We start from the raw sequence: 21738 nt of genomic DNA, 5'->3' as shown, positions 1-21738 counted from the left end.
AGTGATGAATTGGAATCAAACACACTAGGCAAATAGCCAACTGGCTGTCTCCTGACAGTCACGATTTTTGAGCATGGCACAATCACAACCATCATCATATTTGTGTTTATCCACGGATTTAAGAGTAGCTTAGTGTAGCTAGTATTTCAGAGCGTTTACTGTACCACAGAGGACAGACCACAACACTGGCAACTCCATGCCGTTTTCCTTGTCAATAGGGTGTGGTTCTTTTACGTCCCACGGGGTTATGAGAATTGTAGGGTTGTGAGACGGGTCATTATCCGAGAAGAGTACAGTCAAATCATTTGTTCTCCTCGGTTGGCAGTACTTTCTCGTCAGTTGTTTGAAGACGCTGAGTGCTGGTCATCGCCAAGTTTTCATAGTCAAAGTACTGGTTTAGACCATGGAGCCGAGCAACAACAAGTTGCCAAAGGAACCATTTTCCAGCTTTATTATCATCATCATCATCGGAGTCGTCGTTATCGTCATCCTCATCATCGTCAGCAGCAACACTCCACGACTTTTCTCAAATCCCCGCCGTGCTGACTTCTGAATGAGCTCGATGAGGTGCTCACCCATATGAGCTTCAGACTCTCACTCATTCGTACCGCAACCGTCCCTAATGCTCCGATCACCACTGGCACCACATTCACGCGCACTCCCACATTTTTCTGTTCTCCCTATCCAGGTCTTGATCGTTTGTTTATCTTTTCATCTTCCTTCTTGCTCACCTTCCGGCACCGCAATATCGATGATTTTACACTGTATTTTTTTGTTTCTTTAGGATTGGTCTCGTTCTCGTCGTCCGTTCTAACACTGAAGTCCGACAGCTGTTTGCATCCCTGGTTTTCGAGCACCGGCTCAGGGCTGAGCTCTTCGATTACAAAGAAAGGTGCGAACAACTGCTTATGACAATATGCAAAAACGGTAAAGTGGTTGAAGATTTGGAGGAAAAATGTTTGTTTCTTGAGTACCGTGCAGCTTCCTTGGCGCAGGAAAAGGACTCCCTTTGCCTGGCACTAAATATTATTATACAGGAAAAGAGTGAAGGAAAGTACCATCACCAGAAGGCCGATCATTGCTGGCATCAGGTGGAAAATTCGCGTATGAAACTTGGAAGTGCCGATCGTAGTCAACGGAATGCAACTACCAATAACATCGTAACCCAAAACAGTCTTGAGCCACTCAGTGACGATACGCAAGTGGATGTCAGAAATGAAATCAACAGCAGTACAACAGGGAAGATAGAAACAGCAAAAGACCCTCATGCTCGAAGAAGATCACAACGCGTAAGAGTAACCGATATGGGTCAATGGAGCCGCCAAGTCAACCCGAGCAAATGCAATTGATCCGTCGAAAGGAAATTGTTATAGCCGGCGATTCTATTCTCAAGCACCTCCAAGGTCATAAAATGTCTAGAAACTCGCGAGTAAAAGTATCATTCTTCCCAGGCTGTACAACGCTGGATATGAAAGATCATATTAAACCACTGCTTCGTAGAAACCCAAACGAGATAATTATTCACGTGCATGGGAACGAACAGTCAAAGATCTTGTGGCAATCCCCGTACTTATGCGGAAGAAATTATCGATTTAGTCACAATAGCCAGCTCAAAATCTTCAGCAAAGATCACGCTATCCAGCCTAGTTTGTAGATCTGACGACGAGGCCTTAGCTTGTAAAATATCTGGCGTGAACAAAATACTCGAGGAATCCTGCAGACAAAACAGCTGGGGATTTGTTGACCATTTTAACATTTTAGGCAACTACCATTTGAATCGCAGTGGTCTTTAACTAAACAAGCTGGAACATCTTGTCTTGCCCGGAATTTTACAAATTATTTGCGTTCAGATTACGATATTGCCGTCTGGGAATCCGATTTGTCTGATGCCGGCACGAGGGATAACCGGGGTAAGTTTAACTATCTAGTGTTTTTGGGGAAGGTTTGGCTATTGCTTCCCTAAATATAAATAGTCTGCTGTCCCATATTCATGAACTTCGAGTATTCATATCCTGTTCTAAAGTAGATATTCTTATAATTAACGAATCTAAATTAGATTCCACCATTCATGATGACGAACTTTATTTACCTGGCTTTAAAATAGTCAGAAGAGATCGCAGAGTTAATGGAAGGAAAGGGGTGGTGTTTGTATCTACCTGCGCACATATCTTAATTTCCGAATGCGAGATGATCTAAATAACGATAATTTGGAGTGTTTATTTATTGATCGAATTGTTAAACGAGTTTGAGAAATTGGTAGACAAAATTGACGCCGAAAATAAGGAGTTGTATCTACTTGGTAATGTTAACTGCAATCTTTTGCCTGAGGCAACAGCACATATTTCGTCCTCATTGACTAACATTCTTGACATCTATGGTCTTAGCCAATCAAATGATACGTTTCGAGAGCTGCTACACTACTGAACCAACACGTATAACTCAAGTGTCAAAAGGCCTGGTCGATTTATGCATAACTAATCCCCAGAGAAGGTTTCCAAGTATGGGGTTGTTCACCTTGGGATTAGTGATCATTCCCTTGTTTTTATGACACGTAAGGCTCATTATCACCGAAATGGCTCTCGCACGATAGAAATGCGGCAATTTAAAACTTTCATAAAGATAAGTTCTTAAATGATCAAATGCCATGAGAAAATGCAATAGAGGAATGTTAGTTCGCACTCTGATCCAAATGATATGTGGCAATAATGGAAAAACCTGTTTGTCAGCTGCATGGACAAGCACGCGCCTTTTAAATAAGAAAGAATTCGTAACAAGCGGTCTCCGTGAATAACGAGTGAATTATTATTCAGAATGCGTAGAAGAGATTTTCTTAAAAACAAAGCGCTCTCTACAAATGATCTCCAGAAGAATAATGGAACTAAACTTGCTAAAAAACGATATTTTATTTTGAAAACTTGGAAACTAGCAAAGGCAATCCACGTAAGACTTGGAATCGTATTAACGAGCGTAGCTCACGGAATAGTTGTAAGTCGTCCAATATTTTGGAAATCCAAGCTAAGAATAGAACGTACTACAAATAACGCCGATGATATGGCGGAAGCTTTCAATGTGCACTTCCCTAACATTGCGAAAATGCTAGCTCAAGAGATTCCGGTTGAAGAAGTTGACGCTGAATCATTCTTGTCTCCCTCTGATAATTCGTTTTCTCTAAAAACTCCGAGTGTCGACATTGTTCTCGACCTGTTGAAAAAACCGATGAAAAGAAAGCCACTGGCCTTGACAAGATCGCTAGTACCCTCACTAACAGACACATTTACAAAATCAATCCTCACGGGAATCTATCCAACTGAATGGAAATTGGCTAGGGTGACACCGATCTTTAAAAAGAATCAAAATCAGACAAATAATTACCGCCAAATCTCTGTTATCCCAGTATTCTCAAACGTACTTGAAAAACATGTCTATGACCAACTTTATCATTACCTAAATGATCATAAACTGCTATCAAGTTGCCAGTCAGTGTTTCGTTCCTTACACCTTTGCTTGAGGTGACAAATAGCTGGTCTGTTAACATCGACAATGGCTTCCTGGATGGCGTCGTTTTCATTGACCTTAAAAAGGCATTCGACACTATCGACCATGAAACCATTTTACGCAAGACGCCATACTTTGGGGCCGACCAGGCAACTATCCCTTGGTTTCAATCGTACCTAAGCAATCGGACCCAAAGATGTAATGTAAATGGAAGACTGTCAACTCCTCGCACTATTGCTAGTGGGGTTCCGCAAGGCAGCATATTAGGTCCCTTGCTATTTTTAATGTATATTAACGATCTTCCTAACTGCCTCCGGCAGGCTTCCCGAGAATGTCCGCTGACGATACCAATATAACCCAACTGGAAAAACTTTAACAGAGCTCAAACTAGCAATAACTCCTGAACTCAGTAACCTTAACTGTTGGCTGAGAGCCAACAGATTGAGTTTAAATGTGGCTAAGACCAAGTTAATGATAATTGGATCTAGGCAGAGATTAAAAATCAATGTGACGAGGTTGATATACGAATCGATGACGAAATGATCAGGAGAGTAGATCACACTAAATCCCTGGGTCGTACCATTGATGATCGGCTTTCTTAGTCAAATCATGTAGACGAAATATGCAGGAAAGTTTCCTCAACTATAGGAGCCTTAAAACGATTACGGCACTTCATCTCAGCTGATACTGTGCTTCAAATTTATAACTCTTTAATATTACCGCATTTTGATTATTGCAGTCCTGTCTGAGACTGCTTAAGTGGCCAGTCAAGTGATAAGCTGCAAAAATTGCAAAATCGCGCAGCTAGGGTAATTACTAAATTACTCTTTGATACGAGCTCCAACCTCATTCTCGACACTCCATAAGTGGGAGAAGCTGTATCTTCGAAGTAAAAAACAGAAAGCACTAATTATGTATAAAACAATATCATGATCTCGCCCCGGAATACCTTCAACGCCTTTTCAGTCAACGAGATGCTGAATATAACTTAAGAAACTTAGAAGGTGAACTTACTATGCCCAAGCCAAATACTAATTCTGTTATAGCGGGGCCTGTTTGTAGAACAATTTGCCCCAATACTTAAGAAATGCTGACTCTATTGGGCAGTTCAAACGTACAATCAAGTAGGTATCTGACCTATCGGATTCCCACGGGGCAATCATGTAAAACTGTTGTAAAGCGTTTTTTACTTTTTTTTTAGCTTAATTGATGATTTTCCGTGTTTAAATAAAGTTTACTTACTTACTTACTTACTTATGTTCTCACTATGTCCCACCTCGTTCAAGGCCGACTTTTCCCGTCCATTTCCCCTTTTCCTGACAGCTTACAGGATTTCCTCCTTACTGTTTTGGATGTAACTTTGCAGTGCTACCTTAGCCTGATTAACGCAATTTTCCCCCGATATAAGGCCGCTGCCCCCTTCTCTTCTTGGTAAATACAACCTCGCTACACAGTCTCCAGGGTGGAACCCTCCATTCAACGTCAGTACAGCGCTTCCTTTTTTTAGTGTAACGGCCCAGGTGTTGGTAACTTTAATTTGCTTCCTAGCATTCAATTTAGGTTGAGCTGCTTTTCTTACGCGTCTTAAACATTCTTTTCCAACTTTGCTTTTCATGTTGTTATGCATGATCTCATCTGCTTCCATCACTCCCAAGTACGTGTCCCCTTCACCTTCTTTCAGCGAACCGATTTTGGTCTCATCGGGCATCCTTTTGAATTAACAATATTGCCGCCTCTTACAATTAGGACTGTGCTCTTGTTAATACCAAATCTCAGGACGATATCGTTGCTGAACATTCTCACCGACTGGATAACGGAGTCTAATTGGTGCGTTCTTCGCGTATAACTTTAAATCACCCATTGTCTTTCCCTCATACATGTAGCTTGCCTTACATATCCTCAAGATAAGATCATTGATATCACAAAAAGCAGCGGGGACAGGGAATCTTCTCAGAAGATTCCTCTCTTTATGGGCATCATTATGGGTACTATTATTGTTTGATCATCATCAACACACCAATTACTACAACTATTGCAAGATTTTCGTATTTGTTGAGCCCACACTCTAAAGGGAAATCACCTTATCTTTTCGTTTGCAGCTTCCACTTTCAGATCTTCCAAATCTTTTTCAAGTTGTACAACATCAACGTGGATCTTTTCCTTCTCCTCTGCATCTGTGAGATCATCGTCAATCAGCTGCCCTCCGTATGCCAGAGCGAACTTTATTTCTGGTTCGGAATTGTACAAACTATCATGACAATCCTGTTTAAGACGGAAAACATAAGTTTAATTATATGAGCAGATTTCGTTTTCAATATAATGAATAAGCTAGCTATATAAGAAATTTTCTTAAGAGTATATTTGTCAGCAGCGAAAAAAAAATTATTTGTGTCTTTTTAAAAATCCAATTTTAACAGAATTTTAGTGTACAATAGTTTGTAAGCTTTTGTATTTTGTATAAGATATTTTTTCAATAAAGAGTTATTATTATTACTATTACTATTATTATTATTATTATTATTATTATTATTATTATTAAAATTAGCCATAAAATGAAAAACATTCTTAAGGGGTATTAGCTACTGAGCGCTAGCCAATGCTCAAGCAAGTAAGTCTTGATAGGCAGGAATTAAATCTTGTCGTCACCTTGACTTTCGAAAGTTGCTCTTCCACTGTTTTAGGATCAGCTGATGACTCCTGCGATTTGACTTCATTCATACGGTTTCGAGTGAGGACAACGAGTGATACGATCTTAGCTTTCCAAATCTCCCATTTGTCAAACTTATCCTTCTTGTCTGCGTTGTATTGTGCGAGGATGATTTCCAACCTGTTAAAAAGTAATCATAGCCAAGCAAACACCTTCTTTGTGACGATATTCCAGTAGGAGCCGTAAAAAATTCTTTAAGCTTGGATTACAAAGATAAAAAAGTTTGCATCCTTGTAGACAACTGCGTCGCTTCAACAAACATTAAGACTATTCCTTCAGTTTCGTATGTTTCCAGTGGTCACAGAGGTTTTCTCTGTTTCCTTAAAGAACCAAACCCCGGCCCTATTATATTCGATGGAGTGAAACTAGTCCGTCCTCTACAAAAAGAACGCAAACATGTTTATTTTGCAATACTTTTTGGAAACTTTCCGAATCATTTACGTAGTTCAGCTATAGAATGTTGCATTTAGTACGAGTCATGTTTTATAAAACCATGCAGTGGAAAAGAGCCCGCAAATCTCTGTTACACCTAACTGTATATACCTAATCTCTGATACACCTAACTGTAACTGGAGCTAACTGTAACAGAGAATAACTAATGGGGAGTAGAGAACTTCACTGAGTAGCAACAGAAATAATCACAAAGAAATCCCCATTTAACTAAATATCATTGGCACTACCTTCCATGTGTATCAGAGTTGTCCCTCTCCATTTTAGCAAGATCATCTTCGAGTTCTTCCACTTTCTTCCTCACATCGGTCTTTTTCTCGTCCTCTAGGATGTCTTCTTGTATAAGCGTTCTGCCATAGTTTAGTCCCTCCTGAATCACAGGCTTAGCAGAATCAAGTTCAACTTTGCATTCCTATAACAACCACAAAAGGACCGTAAGCTTTAAATTTCATTATGCTCACTTGTGGAGCGAATTAAAGAGTTGAACGCGTGTCCCAAATGAGCTCGGAAAAGATGAAAAAAAGATGAAGAGTTTCAGTGCAAAAACAAAAGCTGCTTCGTCGGCGCAACGCAAACCGAATACCATTCCATTCATTCCGAAGACGGAGCAGACCCGTCCAAAATTCCAACGTCTCAACGAATATAGTTTCAAATTAGTATAATTACATAGGTGATTTTTGAAAATTATCTGCACTGATTGGTTGCCGTTGAGGGAATTGTTACGCGATAATCACCTGAGGGTTTCTTTTTTCAAAATGGCAGAAAGCCGTTTTTGTCGAGTTGCCAGACAAAGTAGCCTGCGCTTGCAGCGTTGCAAGCGGTCAGGGCGATGTGAGTCGGTTGTATTCGCAGGCCAGCTACAGACAAAGAAATTGATTGTTTTAAAAGAAAATGCATATTTTTCAAATGATCACTTATGTAATTATGAATATCGGTGAATAAAAACCTCGACTTCGTCTCGGTTTTTATTCACCGATATTCAACCCGCCTTCTGCGAATAATCGTTAAATAATTTCCCATCACTGTGGTCAAGGGTCTTGAAATGTGGGAAAGTTCCATTTTGGAAATCTTCCGATCACCCGGCTATAGCATTACAATCACAACACTTACATTTGCTAGAATGATCTGTTCCTCGATATCCCCTTTGTTTTGTGGCTCAGCCTTTTCGTTCAATTCTTTCGCTTTGTCTCTACACTTAGCCATCAACTCTCTTATTCGGTTGAGCCATATTTCCCACCCATCGAGTTTTTCTGCTTTTTCTTCTTCTTGTTTGAGGCTCAAATCTGTTAACCTTTGAAAAGAATGCATTTAAGAATAAGGGTGATGTGTTGCTTTGTTTTTCTCTTCTGGTAGCCGTTATACTCACTCTGTCTCGTAATCATTAATCTCCAGCTTCAAGGTCTTAAATCCCTCGCCGATCTCTTTCATCTCTTTTTGTACAACGTCTCTTTCTGTTCGGTCGATGCTTTTATCAGCGATTAGCTCAGTAGCGCAGTTAACTGCCTCTTGAATCTCCGGTACACACTCTGCGATGTCAGACGAGCATTCCTTGTAAGGAAACACAGTTTAGACATGTCAATGAATCTCTTAAAGGGGCTAGGTCACGCTAATTTTGTTTAATTTTGTTAATTATGAGCTCTAAATGTCAAATTGGCAGAGCAAGAGTCTTTCATTTGCAAAATCACCGCCACATAACAACTGAGAATGATTTTCCAGCTGTGTAAACGACATTTTGATATAGACTGATATAAATTTGAAAAAAGGTGGGCCGACGTTTTTCAAATTTACCCAAATTCAATCCATTTCAATCCTATCCAGTTTTGTCCATCCATGTCCTTTCTTGACTTCCCTTTGTTTTGTTAAAGTTCTTCTATAGTTTTGAACAGTTATTTTGATATTTTAGTTAATTCTATGACCATTCGATCAGTGCTTAAATTGCCTGAAATTGCGTGACCTAGCCCCTTTAATCTATGTTTAAAATCACATCAGGCAACTAAAGAAGCCTGATATTCTTCATCAACTGTTGTTGAAAACGTGAAATAGAGGCGTAATCAGCTTCACCAAGGCTCGGGCTCAGATTCACTGTTCTAAAGTTTTTCTTTATGCACTCAGTTTTTCTTCCCTTATCCAAACTGGTAATAGAGTAAGAGTAGGTTTCATGTTAAGAAATGTTTAATATCTAACTGTACTTAAGTTTCTTTTTCTATTAAGACAGAATCTTCTCGGTGAAGAACCTGAACGTAAGTAATCAAAAATGCAGTTCAATTCTTCTAAGCTTGCAGTGGTTGCAGTAATTTTATCCTATCTATGATGAAATGGTATACGAAATGAATCATATGAACTGCGGAAATGAAATCAAGTGAAGCTATGATCTTCGTAGTTATGAACGCAATTTTTACAATTTCGTAGAGAAACCTTAAAATTCAGGACTTCAACGGGGTTTGAACCCGTGACCTCGCGATTCCGGTGTGACGCTCTAACCAACTGAACTATGAAGCCACTGACGTTGGGAGCTGGTCATTTGTGGGTTCTAATGGTCTCGTGAGGAATGAATCAACGATGAAATGGTATATGAAATGAATTTCATTGATTCAGTGGCTTCATAGCTCAGTTGGCTAGAGCGTCGCACCGGAATCGCGAGGTCACGGGTTCAAACCCCGTCGAAGTCCTGAATTTTTCAGGCTTCTCTACGCAATTGTAAAAATTGCGTTCATAACTGCGAAGATCATAGCTTCACTTGATTTATCCTATCTCTTGTATAAGTCGCTAAGAATACTTACACCAGTGAGTTCAAGCTGTTCGTGAACGTTGTTTGGTTCCCTAGGTATTCCTTTCCCTTTGACCTTATTAAACTTTCCTTGTATTTTCTTGTACTTAGAGTTTAATTTGTCTTTCCAGTCGTTCCACATCTTCAGCTTTTCCGCCTTCCGTTCTTCCCCGGCGAATGCCTCCGCCAATAGTTCATTCAACCTGAAATATGGACAGAGTGCACACTCGACAACGTAAATTCGGGTGGCGTGTACTTACAAACTAAAGTCTTACAAAGGGTTAATGTCCTAAAATATTGCGCTTCACCTTCAAGGATACTTTGCTTGTAAGAAATCCTATACCATCCTATACCTTTGAAATTCGGAAACCAAAATTAGTATTCCGGAATTTCGCCATCGATTTAAAGCCTACGTTTAGAATACAAGACTGTATCTGATCATCCCAAATGATGATAATGATGATGATGACGTCCACACGTAAAACTGTATTACTATGTGTTTACGAGGGGAACCAGATGTATATGGATGTGAAGGGACCGGGGTTTACACAAATGCAAAACTATGAAAAAATAATTTACGAAATAGTGATCATAAGTTGCATTGCTGTCATTAAAATAAATACCAGTTTACTTTATTGATTATTTGAAATGTCGCTAGGGAAGAAACATCGTTTGAAACAATCTGTTCTGAAATAAAAGATTTCCAAAAGTTGGAGTCTATAACGAGATCGTAATGGGCTGCAAATTGAGCATTTGTTTCGTCGCGTAAAGATTAAAGAATACAATTAGCCCCGTGATATAATTACGACAATAGTGCTGATAATATGTATATGTAATCGCATGGGTCCGAGGGCAATTAAAGATTAATTTCATTCGTATTTTCGAAATTTGAAAAGTGAAATTAATCCTTAATTGCACTAGAGCACGTTTCGATTACATCTTTATCACATAAAGGGCAAGCTTATTGAGGGAAGCAGGTTCAATGCCGCGACAAATGACAATCAACTTAACACGCTTTCATTCGATTTAAGTTCAATTCAATGAATTGATGTGGACAAAAAGCAGTTTAAATCAGAGTCGGAATCTGAAAGATTCTCTTATAAGTTCGCTTGCTCTGGAAAAGCAACTGTTAACCAATCAGGATCAAGTAATCATGCCCTCTTGATTACCAAAAATTGCCCTATCGATTAAGAAAAAATGTCCTCCGTCTCAGCCAATCAGCATCAAGTAATTTTGCCCCGTATGTGATAAAATTGGAAATAGCGAAATATTGATGGCTAAAGTAATATACTTTCACAACTATAAAATAGTCCTGACCTTTCCTGCTCGTTGTTTATGTCCTTCTCTAGACTTTCAAACTTGATTCCGAGGTTTTCGATATCTTTCTCGATCTGATCTTTGTCTTTTTCTCGGAACCTTTTCTCCAAAAGTAAGCCGTTACCATAATCGAAACCAGCTTGTATCTCAGCAAATGCATTCGAAAGATCATCAACACATTTCTAAGGGTAGCAAAAAAAAAACTATGGCGAGTCGGTTATCTCAAGAAAACAAGAAAACGTTTTAATTAATTTGATGGTCAGTTGGAAAGGTAAAAGGTAAATTCGCATGCGAGCCACTATGGCCCATTACGGCCGGGGTTGAAACGACCTGAGAGAATTGTACTCCGCTTCCAGGATGGGATCCATCGCAGGGTTACCCCTGCAGTAGTACATCGCCGGTACCCATTTATACACCTGGGCAAAAAGAGACAGTAAAGTCTCTTGCATAAGGAAACAACACGATGGCAGAGCTACAATCTTGGAATCTAGGTCTCGAACTAGCGATCCTTAGAATGGAGATACCGGAGCACTAACCACTACGCCACCGTGCTTCCACTCATTTGGGAAGAAGACACATAAAACTTGTTCTTCTCTCTTATTCTTTTAACTCAGTAATCAATTGTTACATTTGATGGTGTGTGGAGGCAAACTTTTGTCGTTGAAATGCAAATGCCTCAAATGTCAAAGCAGTTATCTACATCTACATGTCCCAGCACTCGGCAAAGTCCTTTTGACTTATGGCTGTTTTTTCTTTGGTGGCCTCATACACCACAAGCTCTGTTAGAGACATTACGCGAAGCTGGCAACTCCTGCTGGAAAGAACACACTCACAGAGGACAGCCACAACATCGGGAACTTCATCCCCTATACTCATCTGGAATAGTGTGTGGGTTCTTTAACGTCCCACAGTGGACTTATAAACATGGAAGATATTTGTGAGACAGGGTCTACGGTTTATCGTCCTTATCCGGAAAGACTAGAAAGTCTAACCATTGCGGATGTAATTACAAAGGCAGCACTTTCTCCTCAGTCATTCTAAGACCCTGAGTGTTGGTCCAGCCGTAGTCGAACTCACGACCTCTCACATGACAGCCCGATGCTCAACCAAATGAGCCGCCGGTGCACATTGCTAGCCAATTCACTGATGTCCCCAAATAGTGTACTTAGGCTAAATGCATTCACGCTCAATTAAACGATGGTTTAAATTACTTACGTCTCAGAATTTTTTCTCGTGAATTATGATTTGATAAGCACCGGAGTGCATGCGCTAATTGTTGGTTTAAAACTGGTTTCATGCGCAGATGTGCCTGGTTGCTATTCAAAGTCTTATTGGGAGAGATTACAAAGCCCACCTGTACGTTTTCAAGCTGCTCTTGTATGTCTAGGATGGATCGTGGATTTTCGGATCTGATCTCGCTGAGTTTCCTTGTACCATCCTCAACAATTCCGGACGTTTTCTCTGATATTTGGTTCCATCTAGCCATCTTTTCTTGTTGGGAAGTGAGATCCTCGATCCTGAATCAAATTCGAGACTCAATTTGGTAATGAGCTCTTTCAGTATCTCCACAATTATGTCTTCATTCCAAAGGAAATATAAATCCTCCCTTCATTTAAATGAAAAGAAAGCCGAGGCAATGGACCACTCTCTCAAGTTAATAAAATTCAGTTTTTGACAAATCAGAAGAAATTCTTTCCTAAAACGACAAGGGCTTCCCAGTAAACGACTGGTATTAAGTACAGTTTGTTTTGTTGAAGAGTATTTACGTCGCTGAGGTTTGCCTGTGTGCACATATAGCAATAAAGTTATATATACCAAAGGAGAGCAAATCGAATGATGCGAAGTCTATTGCCAATTAAACAAGGAAAAATATCAAAAGAAAGAGAAATAATCTCTTGCCTGTTAATTTCTTCATTACACTTGCTCTTAAGCTCCTCGTATCTCTCTTCTATTTCATCAACGTCTTTAGTTATGTCCTCCTTCATATCACCGATCAGATCGTAGATTTGTATGAGATCGCATCCATCCTTAACAACCGTTTCTACTTCTGGTCCGAGGGAATTGATTTCCTCACGACAAGCCTAGGAAAAGTGAATGAGTGACAAATATCTTATAACGCTGGTCATAATCAGTACAAATGGGCTCAGCGCTGGAAGGGAGGAATTTAACAGGCCTGTTTAATACAAACGTCACTTAAGTTCAAGTTCAAGTTCAACTTATTTAACACTATTCTCTTCATTAGTTAATTAAATTAAATAAAAACACAGCTAATACTATATGCAATGTGTGTGGCGACCAAAGTAGCAACTCCTTTCGAGTTGGCCACCACTATACTTTGGAATAAAGCCCCTGAGGTTAATTGACAAGGAATCTAAGAGTGGCATGATATTATTTATAAAACTCATTAATAATTCATGATGGGAAAACAAAAGAAATGTTTTGTTAATCAATATCTGTATTTCTGATACAGCTTTCTCTTCATTTACATAAATGTTTCTTTCAATTTTCACGGTTAAAATGTCTTGAATCACCAAAAATACCTAGTGTACATTAACACTTAAATGCTGACATTTCAAAAGCACAATACAATATTCGCGCCTGTATTGTATCGGATATAAAATGTCTCGCCTTCGGCTCGACATTGTATATCCGATACAATACGGTCGCTCATATTGTATTTAGTACTTAAAGATTGAGATAAATTAGAGATATATTGAACCATGGACTATGCATTTTAAAATCAAAGAAGAAAAAGAGAAATAAACATTAGATGAATAAATAAAACTAGTAAATAAATTAAATAAGGAAATAGCAGTGAGAAGAAAAGGAACAAACAAGCAGAAAGCAAGAAGCAAAAAAACAGGAAACAATCATTAACAAAATAAGGACTGAAACATTTATTGTAACTATTAAACTAAAAAGAGCATATCTCATTTGATTGGCAGTAGTTTAAATGGGCTTTGTAGAGTTTTTAAAATTGGTTTGGGCTTTGTAATTGTTTTAGCTCAATGGAACAGTTTCCCAGAAAAAAAAAAAATGAAAAAGAGTACTTAAAAGTGAATTAAACCATGTTGGTCCTAACTTTTGGACAGTAAAAATTGGGTTTAGTTGCGTTTCTTGTGTTATAAAAGTGGACAGTTGTCATAGGTGGTAGAAAATTGCAGAATATGGAAAGAACAGAGGAAGGATTGTTGTATAATTTATGTGCCAATGAACAAATTTTAAATTTGACATCACTTTCAAATCTAAGAAGATCAAGAATTTGGTAGAATGGGAGGGCCGACTCTCGTTTGTTGGCAAAGAAGATACTAGGAATACAATTTTGCTTTGTACAGATCTCACTTCAGTTAGTATGATAGGTGTTGCTCCATACTTACGATGGGGAGAAATAAGTGTATAATACAGTCGCCTTAGCATTTTCAAATTCAAGTCATTGCGATGAAGACTCCTAGATTTTTCGCTAATTTACTATGTACACGCGCTATTTGACTTTTTCAATTCAGGTGTACATGTATGTAAATACCTAAATAATTGATTCTGGTTTTACTTTTAATGTATAGAATATTAATGTTATGTGTAGCTAGTTTCTGTGGAGATGTTATCAGCAAAAGGTTTGTTTTCCTTTTATTTACAGACAGCTTATTGAGGTTGCAATAGTTCAGCACTTTCTGAAGTTCTGAGTGCATAACTGTCTCAGGATCTTTTGGTTCTTTCGTGGAATAAAAACTATCAGCATCATCATCGAACAGTCGAAAGGATAGTTTATCTCAAGAATTTGGCAGGTCATTTATGTAAAGAAGAAACAAGAGTGGGCCAAGAGTTGATCCTTGGAGGACTCCACGCACAATTTGAAGAAGACTAGACTCTGCATCGCCTTCTTTAACATATTGAGTTCCGTTGGTAAGATAGCTTGTAAACCAGGGCCCGGTTGTTCAAACGCCGATTAACGCTAATCCCAGATTAAAAATTAACCAAGGAGTTAATTTCTCTTCTCCTAAATGCTGTTCAACGCTGATATTTGGCAAAACTTTAGATTAGAAGAAGTCAATCTTGAAAAACAAAAGTAAACGAAAGAAATTTTCACCAAAAAGTTGAAAACATGAAACAAAAGTTTACACTAATCCTGGATTAAGTTAATCGGCTTTCGAACAACCGGGCCCAGTAGTGAACTGGTGATTAAATTGGTTAGCAATATCATCAATCAAGTTTGCTGGTGTAGACTTTATTATCCCTTGCAATTCTTGAAGGGCAATTTGATAAACCTTCAGTCTTTCGTTTGATGATTGTACCGATAAGTTCCCATGTTTTTTTTAGGTTATTCTGATATAATCTTTGTGATTATAGTATTCAATTTTGGCCTTGGTTTTCATTTTGTTGAGGAGACTGGAATACAGTTTATATTCTCACCATTGTTTCTTCTTTTCAGTATATTCTTACCATTGCTTCTGAAATTAGTTCATCGGTTTTCTTGGTATGAGCATCACTTTTGAGACCTTTTTGGACCTTATCCTCGCACTTGTCAAGTTCTTCTAGCAAATCATCTCTCTTTGCCTCCCAGTCGCGTATTTTCTTCCGTTTATCCAACCCTTCGCTGAGTTCATCAAGACTTTATAATGAAATGCAACAGTGTTATTCACACAGCGTTGTAGTCCACTTTTAAGTCACGTAAGACAAATTGAGTTAAAACAGCCAACAAATGAATGAAAAAAAAATTTTGCTGATTTTCCTCTCCTCGTTGCTATTTTCTTGAGAACGTGAGAAGCATAGTTTTAAAAAGCGGTAAAATATCCCTAAATTAGTAAGCACCTCCCATACCGGGTGATCTCGTGACGTAACTCGGAGGACTGGGGAGAAAAATTTTAACGTCGTATCCCACAACCGCGCGCGGCCTTATTTTCGAATTCAACATGGCAGAGGCGAGGTTAAATCTCGTCGGATCTACTTGAATGTTCATTCAGTAACGGAAAATGTGGTAGACACGGAATGATCTTTTGAGTTTTGGCGATGGAAATACCGCGGGGAGTTTGGAAACGACACCTAAGGCCGCGCGCGGTTGTGGGATACGGCGTTAAAATTTTTTTTCCCAGTCCTCCAAATTACGTCTCCAGATCACCTGGTAGTAGGGACTATGATAACAAAATCACTTCCTTTCTTTCGTCAGATTTTGAAAGTGTGTTTGCTTAACACCTGCTTGGCAAAATTTTGAGCTTTAATTTTTGTCCAAAGGCTGTTTACTTCGAGTGTAAGTTTTGGATTTCACGGTTTGCCATTATTCACGTTCAAGACTGAGCGACTGGACCTCAGAGGGTTGGATCTAGGGAATAGTGACGTCATTCACTCAATAGCTTAAAATTTCAGCGTGTAAATGCAGTTTATTATGTATGCAAAACACGAGTTTAAAATCTGAAAGCCCGAAAGTCCCGTGCTACATATCAATTCAGTCGCGGACAAACGCATTGCATTCTTAAACTAGCGAATCTTTGACGTCATTTTCCCCTCGATGCAGCTCTCTTAAGATTTTAAAGTTAGTAATGGCGAACCATCAAATAGGAAAACTCCAGTTAAAATAAACAAGTGTCTTTTTGAAATTAAGGCTTGGGACACCTGGTGTTTATTTAACATAGTTTTGAAATCCAAAGGAAAAAGAGATTTGATTTTTTGATCATAGTACCACTTTAAGAAAATTTTATATAAATGATTGTATTGAATTCAGTGTTTGCCATCAACCTTGGTGAACTCGAAATGTAGTATTCATTTTGAAATTAAGAGCATTCAAACTTAATATATCGAGTATAAATGCAGATAAATAGTTTTACAAACCCTTCTTGCTCATCCTCAACAAAGTTCCTGAGTTCGTCATAGTGCTCCTGAAGTTGTGCCATGTCACGCGAGATCACTTCCTTCTCTTCGTCATCAAAACTGCTGTCCTGGGTTAGTTCTCTTGCATACAATACAGCCTCCTGCATAAGAGGCTCACCAGCCTCGAGCTGAGCTTCACATTTCTGCATATTACGCAGTTGGAAAAAAATAAAGAGTGAACGTGAGAAGTCATTTCTTCAGCCAATGCTGCTTTCAGGTTATCCACGGCTATTTGTTTCAACATCAGTAGTCATCGAAGCCTTCTTGTTTTCACAACCTTTTTAAGCTTTTTTGATATATTTTTAAAAACACGTAATAAGTGTTTGCGAAGCCCAACACTAAAGAGTGTTCCTAAGAAAATAGATCTATATTAAACTTTCGGTTGGGTTACTTTAGTTGCAGATAAATTGAGTCCCGCGCTGAAAGACTTTCATCCTTATTCCACTTTTTTGGAGACCGAAAAAACGTATATTAAGTAAGGACGGTGCCTACTAATTCAAAGGTATTTTTGCGCGGTTTACTGATTATGCGGGAAAGGCAGATCTCAACAAGTGTTATTAAAATCCAAAAAGAAAATTGGGTGTAACCATGCATTTTTCAACGATAATTAACCAACAATAATAGCAAAAAGCTTTAAAATACAAAGCAATGCATGGCGTTCCTTTCCAAATTAAAGCTTAATTATCTCTGAAAAATGCATGGTTACCCCCATTTTCTTTTTGGATACCAAGACCACTTGCTAAGTTCTGCTTTCTCCGCATAAATTTAAACCGCGCAAAAATATCCCTGCATTAGTATGCACTACCGATAGGAAATCCGAGTATCTGGATATGCGCAGAACGTATGCGCAATAACAATAGCAGGCACCGTCCTTAAAAAGTATCCAAACCGAGAATTCTCTTTTAAACTTCAGCTGATTGCTTTTGAGTTGACTTAAAAGACACAATTAAACCGCAATGCGGTGCTATTTACGAATTTACAGCTTACCTGTACAAGGTCTTGCTGTTCGTTGACCTCTTGTAAGTAGTTTGGTGCGCCTATTGATTTCAAAGTCTCTAGCTTCGCTGAACAATTGTTCAAGACAACCATTATGGCGTTCTTTTTGTCTTTTAACTTGGCCAACTTAGCCTCCTTCTCTGGCTGTCCATCAACACTGAAAAATGACGATTTAAGACATAGTGATTTTGTAGAGTTAGGTAATTGTTGGTTTTGGTTATTTCTTACAGTGGCAATTAACTTTGAATGAACTGTAATATTTGAATGGTGCTTAGTTTAGGTCGCCTTTCCATTTAAAAGAGTATATTCAACAAGAAAGGGAGAGAGAAAGAAAGAGAGAGAGAAAGAAAGAAAGAAAGAAAGAAAGAAAGAAAGAAAGAAAGAAAGAAAGAAAGAAAGAAAGAAAGAAAGAAAGGAAGGAAGGAAGGAAGGAAGGAAGGAAGGAAGGAAGGAAGGAAGGAAGGAAGGAAGGAAGGAAGGAAGGAAGGAAGGAAGGAAGGAAGGAAGGAAGGAAGGAAGGAAGGAAGGAAGGAAGGAAGGAAGGAAGGAAGGAAGGAAGGAAGGAAGGAAGGAAGGAAGGAAGGAAGGAAGGAAGGAAGGAAGGAAGGAAGGAAGGAAGGAAGGAAGGAAGGAAGGAAGGAAGGAAGAAAGAGAGAGAGAGAGAGAGAGAGAGAGAGAGAGAGAGAGAGAGAGAGAGAGAGAGAGAGAGAGAGAGAGAGAGAAAGACAGAAAGAAAGGAAGGAAGGAAAGAAGGAAAGAAGGAAGGAAGAAAGAAAGAAAAGGAGGAAAGGAAACAAAGGCTGAATAACAAAATAAGTAAATAAACGTGTCTAATGAAAAACAAAAACAAAAGAAAAAAGATAAATAAACAAAACAAAACAAAAGAATAACGTGGAATTAGCTTAGTCACCAGATCTAATAAATGGATTCGAGTATCGAGACTGGACAAAGAGAACGAGAATCGTCTCGCCAAAGCCGGCAGGCTCAGGAAACGTGTTTCGGCCAAGAAGGACCTAAGGAAGAGCACGAAAATCTCATTCTCCTGTGTAAGTGTGCTCACCAAACTACTGTCACTGACGGATCCGAGTCCTGGGTCACCTACCCACACCAAATCAAACTTCTATAGACCTTCCACCAGAGATGTGTGCGGTCAAAAATCTTTGACATTCACTGGAGTCATTTCATCGCAGGTAACGAGGTCCTGACTAACGTGACCATGACTAGCATTGAGGATATGGTGCTAAAATCTCAGCTACACTTGGCATACCATTTCTCTTAGCTGGAAAAACAGCAGATTGCCAAAGATCACTCTGTACAGCGAGCTGGCCTCTGGGCAGCGCTCCAAACAAACGCTTTCAGGACCTCCTCAAGAAGAAATAGTCACCAGAACTAGACAACCCTCGCTTCAGACCGAGTTGGTAGGCGTCCGCCAAAATATCCACCAAGAAACGAGAGATTTTAAGGAAAGAAGAACGAACCGCGAGGAGGAACGAAGATTGAGGAAGCAGAGTCAACAAAAGAAAAAGAAAACAAAAAACGGCAACAACCACTCTGGCCGAGCCTGTCTATCTCGAATTAAACTAATCTGGCAGCCACATGTGGGCCGGCAGATGTTGACTTAAGAGGCAACCCTTAAATCATCTCGTCATGAAAACTTCCCAATATAAATTCTTAAAATCTTAAACCTTGAGAGAAACATGGAATATCCTCTATCACCACTTATGTCGACTGAGAGCTTTGCAGTTCAGAGTAAGTGTATCAGCAGACATATTCGCTGAGCCGTGACAACAGAATTGAGGGTACAAACGCCGCGAACGCTTCCTTGCACTGTCAAATAGTTCCCCATCGAACCTAACTTGAGTCCCTAATGTAAAAGCTCCCAAAGCGGGAAAAAGCTATCCAACAAAATGTTCTCGTAAATTACAAGAAAAAGGCAAATTTATTTCCGAAATCGAGATCTATCAAGAGATCGATACAAAGCAAAACCGTAAGTTCCCTGAAGAGCGTTTTAAGGCTACTCACTACATTTTTGCAAAACCAACCTGTGAAAAATGACCTTCCACACGATTCACAGTTTCTTTCCATTTCAAATAAAATCAAATAGATGATCTTGAGTGAAAAAAACAATAAACAAACAAAGAAACAAAAAATCTTACCTGTCAGTTTGATCAACAAGATTACCCTCCTCAAAATCAATCAAATAATGCACATTTGCATTTGATTCAACCACATCTTGAACTTTTGGCTGCAATAGTTAAAAAAAATAAGACGTCAAAATCAAAGGAAAGATAATGTCATCTCCATTGTTCGAGAACTGCATATAATCTCAAGTGCCAGTATTCTTTAAAACTAAACTGATTATCAAGTTGCTTCCTTGCAAAGTTGTTTCGTACCCGGAGTTCATAAATATGGCACTATCAAAACTTGCCATCGACCAACTCAAAGGATGCTTTAAAGTTCAGGAGTAACGCGGCGTGTGGGATTCATTGCAACTACCGACATTCGTTCGTTGTCTTCGACGCTCATTCTCTTAGCTACAAGAAAATAGCGCTTTAACCAAGGTAGACAGGATACGAAAAGGGAAGAACGAAAACGAATTAAATATCGCTCACTTGTATCTCCAATGAGCTGATCTCTGAGGGAGCAGACTGGACATCGACCTGCTCCACTTGTACGAGCAGATTAGTCTCTATATTATCTTCTACTGGAGTAGACTGGGCAAGCCTGTCCTGGAGACTGCGAATGGAAAATTGTGACATTGATTTCATACTTCTTCCACTGTTTAAATAACACCATGAAACCAGGCAATATTTCCAGGATTGCATGGTAATAGATGCTTTATGAAACACTAAGTAAAGCTTCCTGTCGTTTCATTCACCTCTGTATTTAGAGCAATAGACTTTAGAAAAAAAATTGATAGTGGGGTATTCATGAGAGGTAGGTTAGCGTAGGTCTTATAGCACTTTCCCCTGTATCAATATGTCCTCCCAAGACCCGATTCAAAACAGAGAGTTCAGCAACAACAAGCTTTTAATGCTCTCTTTCATTTTACATACCGAAAATCAGTGACTGATGGAACGTGTCAGGCAACATGTCTCCCCACCCCCCGGTATGAAATAGTTAAACAAACAATGACCAAAATTGACCGTTAAACACAACGAATGGGAAAAACATTAACTTGATGTAGAACTGCTTCTATTGATGATAGGAGAGTTCAAACACTAGTTCCATGTTCTCAAGTTGCTTGTAGGCTGTTCACGAAAAAACATTTCTAAGAAACGAAGGCCTAGTCACCAGTCTTCATGACCGAGTTCGGATCCCTTGATCTGGTTCTGTCTGCTCCTCGCACAGTTCAGCGCCTGGTAGGCTCTTGGTGCCAGATTCCTTGCAAGGTGCGGGTTCATAGGGCTCCTCGAGGTGACTTGACACATGTAGGAGCTCAGCAAGGGTTACCTCGACAGGCCGTTTTTTGGCCGTTTGTGTCTGGATCATGTTTTGTTCTGGCTCCAGTTGTTCAAACGATGGATAGCGCTATCCGCCGGATAAATCACTATCCAGTGGATAGGTCATAGCAAAACCAATTGCACCATCCAATGGATAGTGATTTATCCGGTAGATAGCGTTATCCACCTTTTGAACAACTGGGGCCTGGTGTTTAGGGTGGTTCGCCATTGGCTGTTGCAGGCTGTTTGTTCGTTGGTATTCTTTTAGTGGGCTCTGTGGCGCCTTTAGGAGGACCCATCTGCTGTCTCAACTTCATATCATCCTTCGTCAATTCGTTCAACGACAACATCCTTCTTCCATTCCATTCGTCCCAAAACAAATGGTTTCATCATCACAGTGTCTCCTTCACTCAATCCAGGATTCCTTGTGACGGGGTGCTGAGTTCAGCAAGGAGTCCCAAGTCGAAGTCATTACCACCACCCTTGGCTATCTTACGTAGCAGATTTTTAGCAAACTTAAAAGCCGCCTCAACTTCACCCTTTGCCTTACTGTTGTAAGGCGAAGTGACCTGGTGTTCAATATCCCATTCCTTTGTCAGCTTTTGGAATTTTGCAGCCACTGATTGGGGGCCATTGTCACTAACAAGCTGACAAGGACTCCCATATCTTGCAAAATGGGCTTGAGATTTCTGACCACTGTTCCA

General features: G+C 39.4%; 1 protein-coding gene across 2 annotated transcripts in view; it reads right to left on the bottom strand.

The window, feature by feature from the left end:
- The window catches only part of LOC138052304 (microtubule-actin cross-linking factor 1-like), a 95126-nt gene that overhangs the window by 47358 nt on the left and 26030 nt on the right, over positions 1–21738 (bottom strand). For both annotated transcript variants that reach the window (XM_068898708.1, XM_068898707.1), the window contains exons 14-27: positions 20204–20327; positions 19748–19836; positions 17583–17748; positions 16557–16738; positions 15174–15342; positions 12636–12817; positions 12091–12253; positions 10737–10918; positions 9433–9622; positions 8019–8200; positions 7763–7943; positions 6883–7064; positions 6142–6322; positions 5576–5757 (exon numbers count right to left, since the gene is read on the bottom strand). In XM_068898708.1, the coding sequence (XP_068754809.1) occupies positions 5576–5757; positions 6142–6322; positions 6883–7064; positions 7763–7943; positions 8019–8200; positions 9433–9622; positions 10737–10918; positions 12091–12253; positions 12636–12817; positions 15174–15342; positions 16557–16738; positions 17583–17748; positions 19748–19836; positions 20204–20327 (2355 nt within the window). The remainder of the gene's footprint in view (positions 1–5575; positions 5758–6141; positions 6323–6882; positions 7065–7762; positions 7944–8018; positions 8201–9432; positions 9623–10736; positions 10919–12090; positions 12254–12635; positions 12818–15173; positions 15343–16556; positions 16739–17582; positions 17749–19747; positions 19837–20203; positions 20328–21738) is intronic.

The sequence above is a fragment of the Montipora capricornis genome, chromosome 6 (genome assembly GCF_036669925.1).
Source record: "Montipora capricornis isolate CH-2021 chromosome 6, ASM3666992v2, whole genome shotgun sequence".
In the NCBI taxonomy this organism is placed as follows: Eukaryota; Metazoa; Cnidaria; class Anthozoa; order Scleractinia; family Acroporidae; genus Montipora; species Montipora capricornis.
Note: the sequence above shows the minus strand (reverse complement) of the source record. Positions and strands in the feature narration are given on the sequence as shown.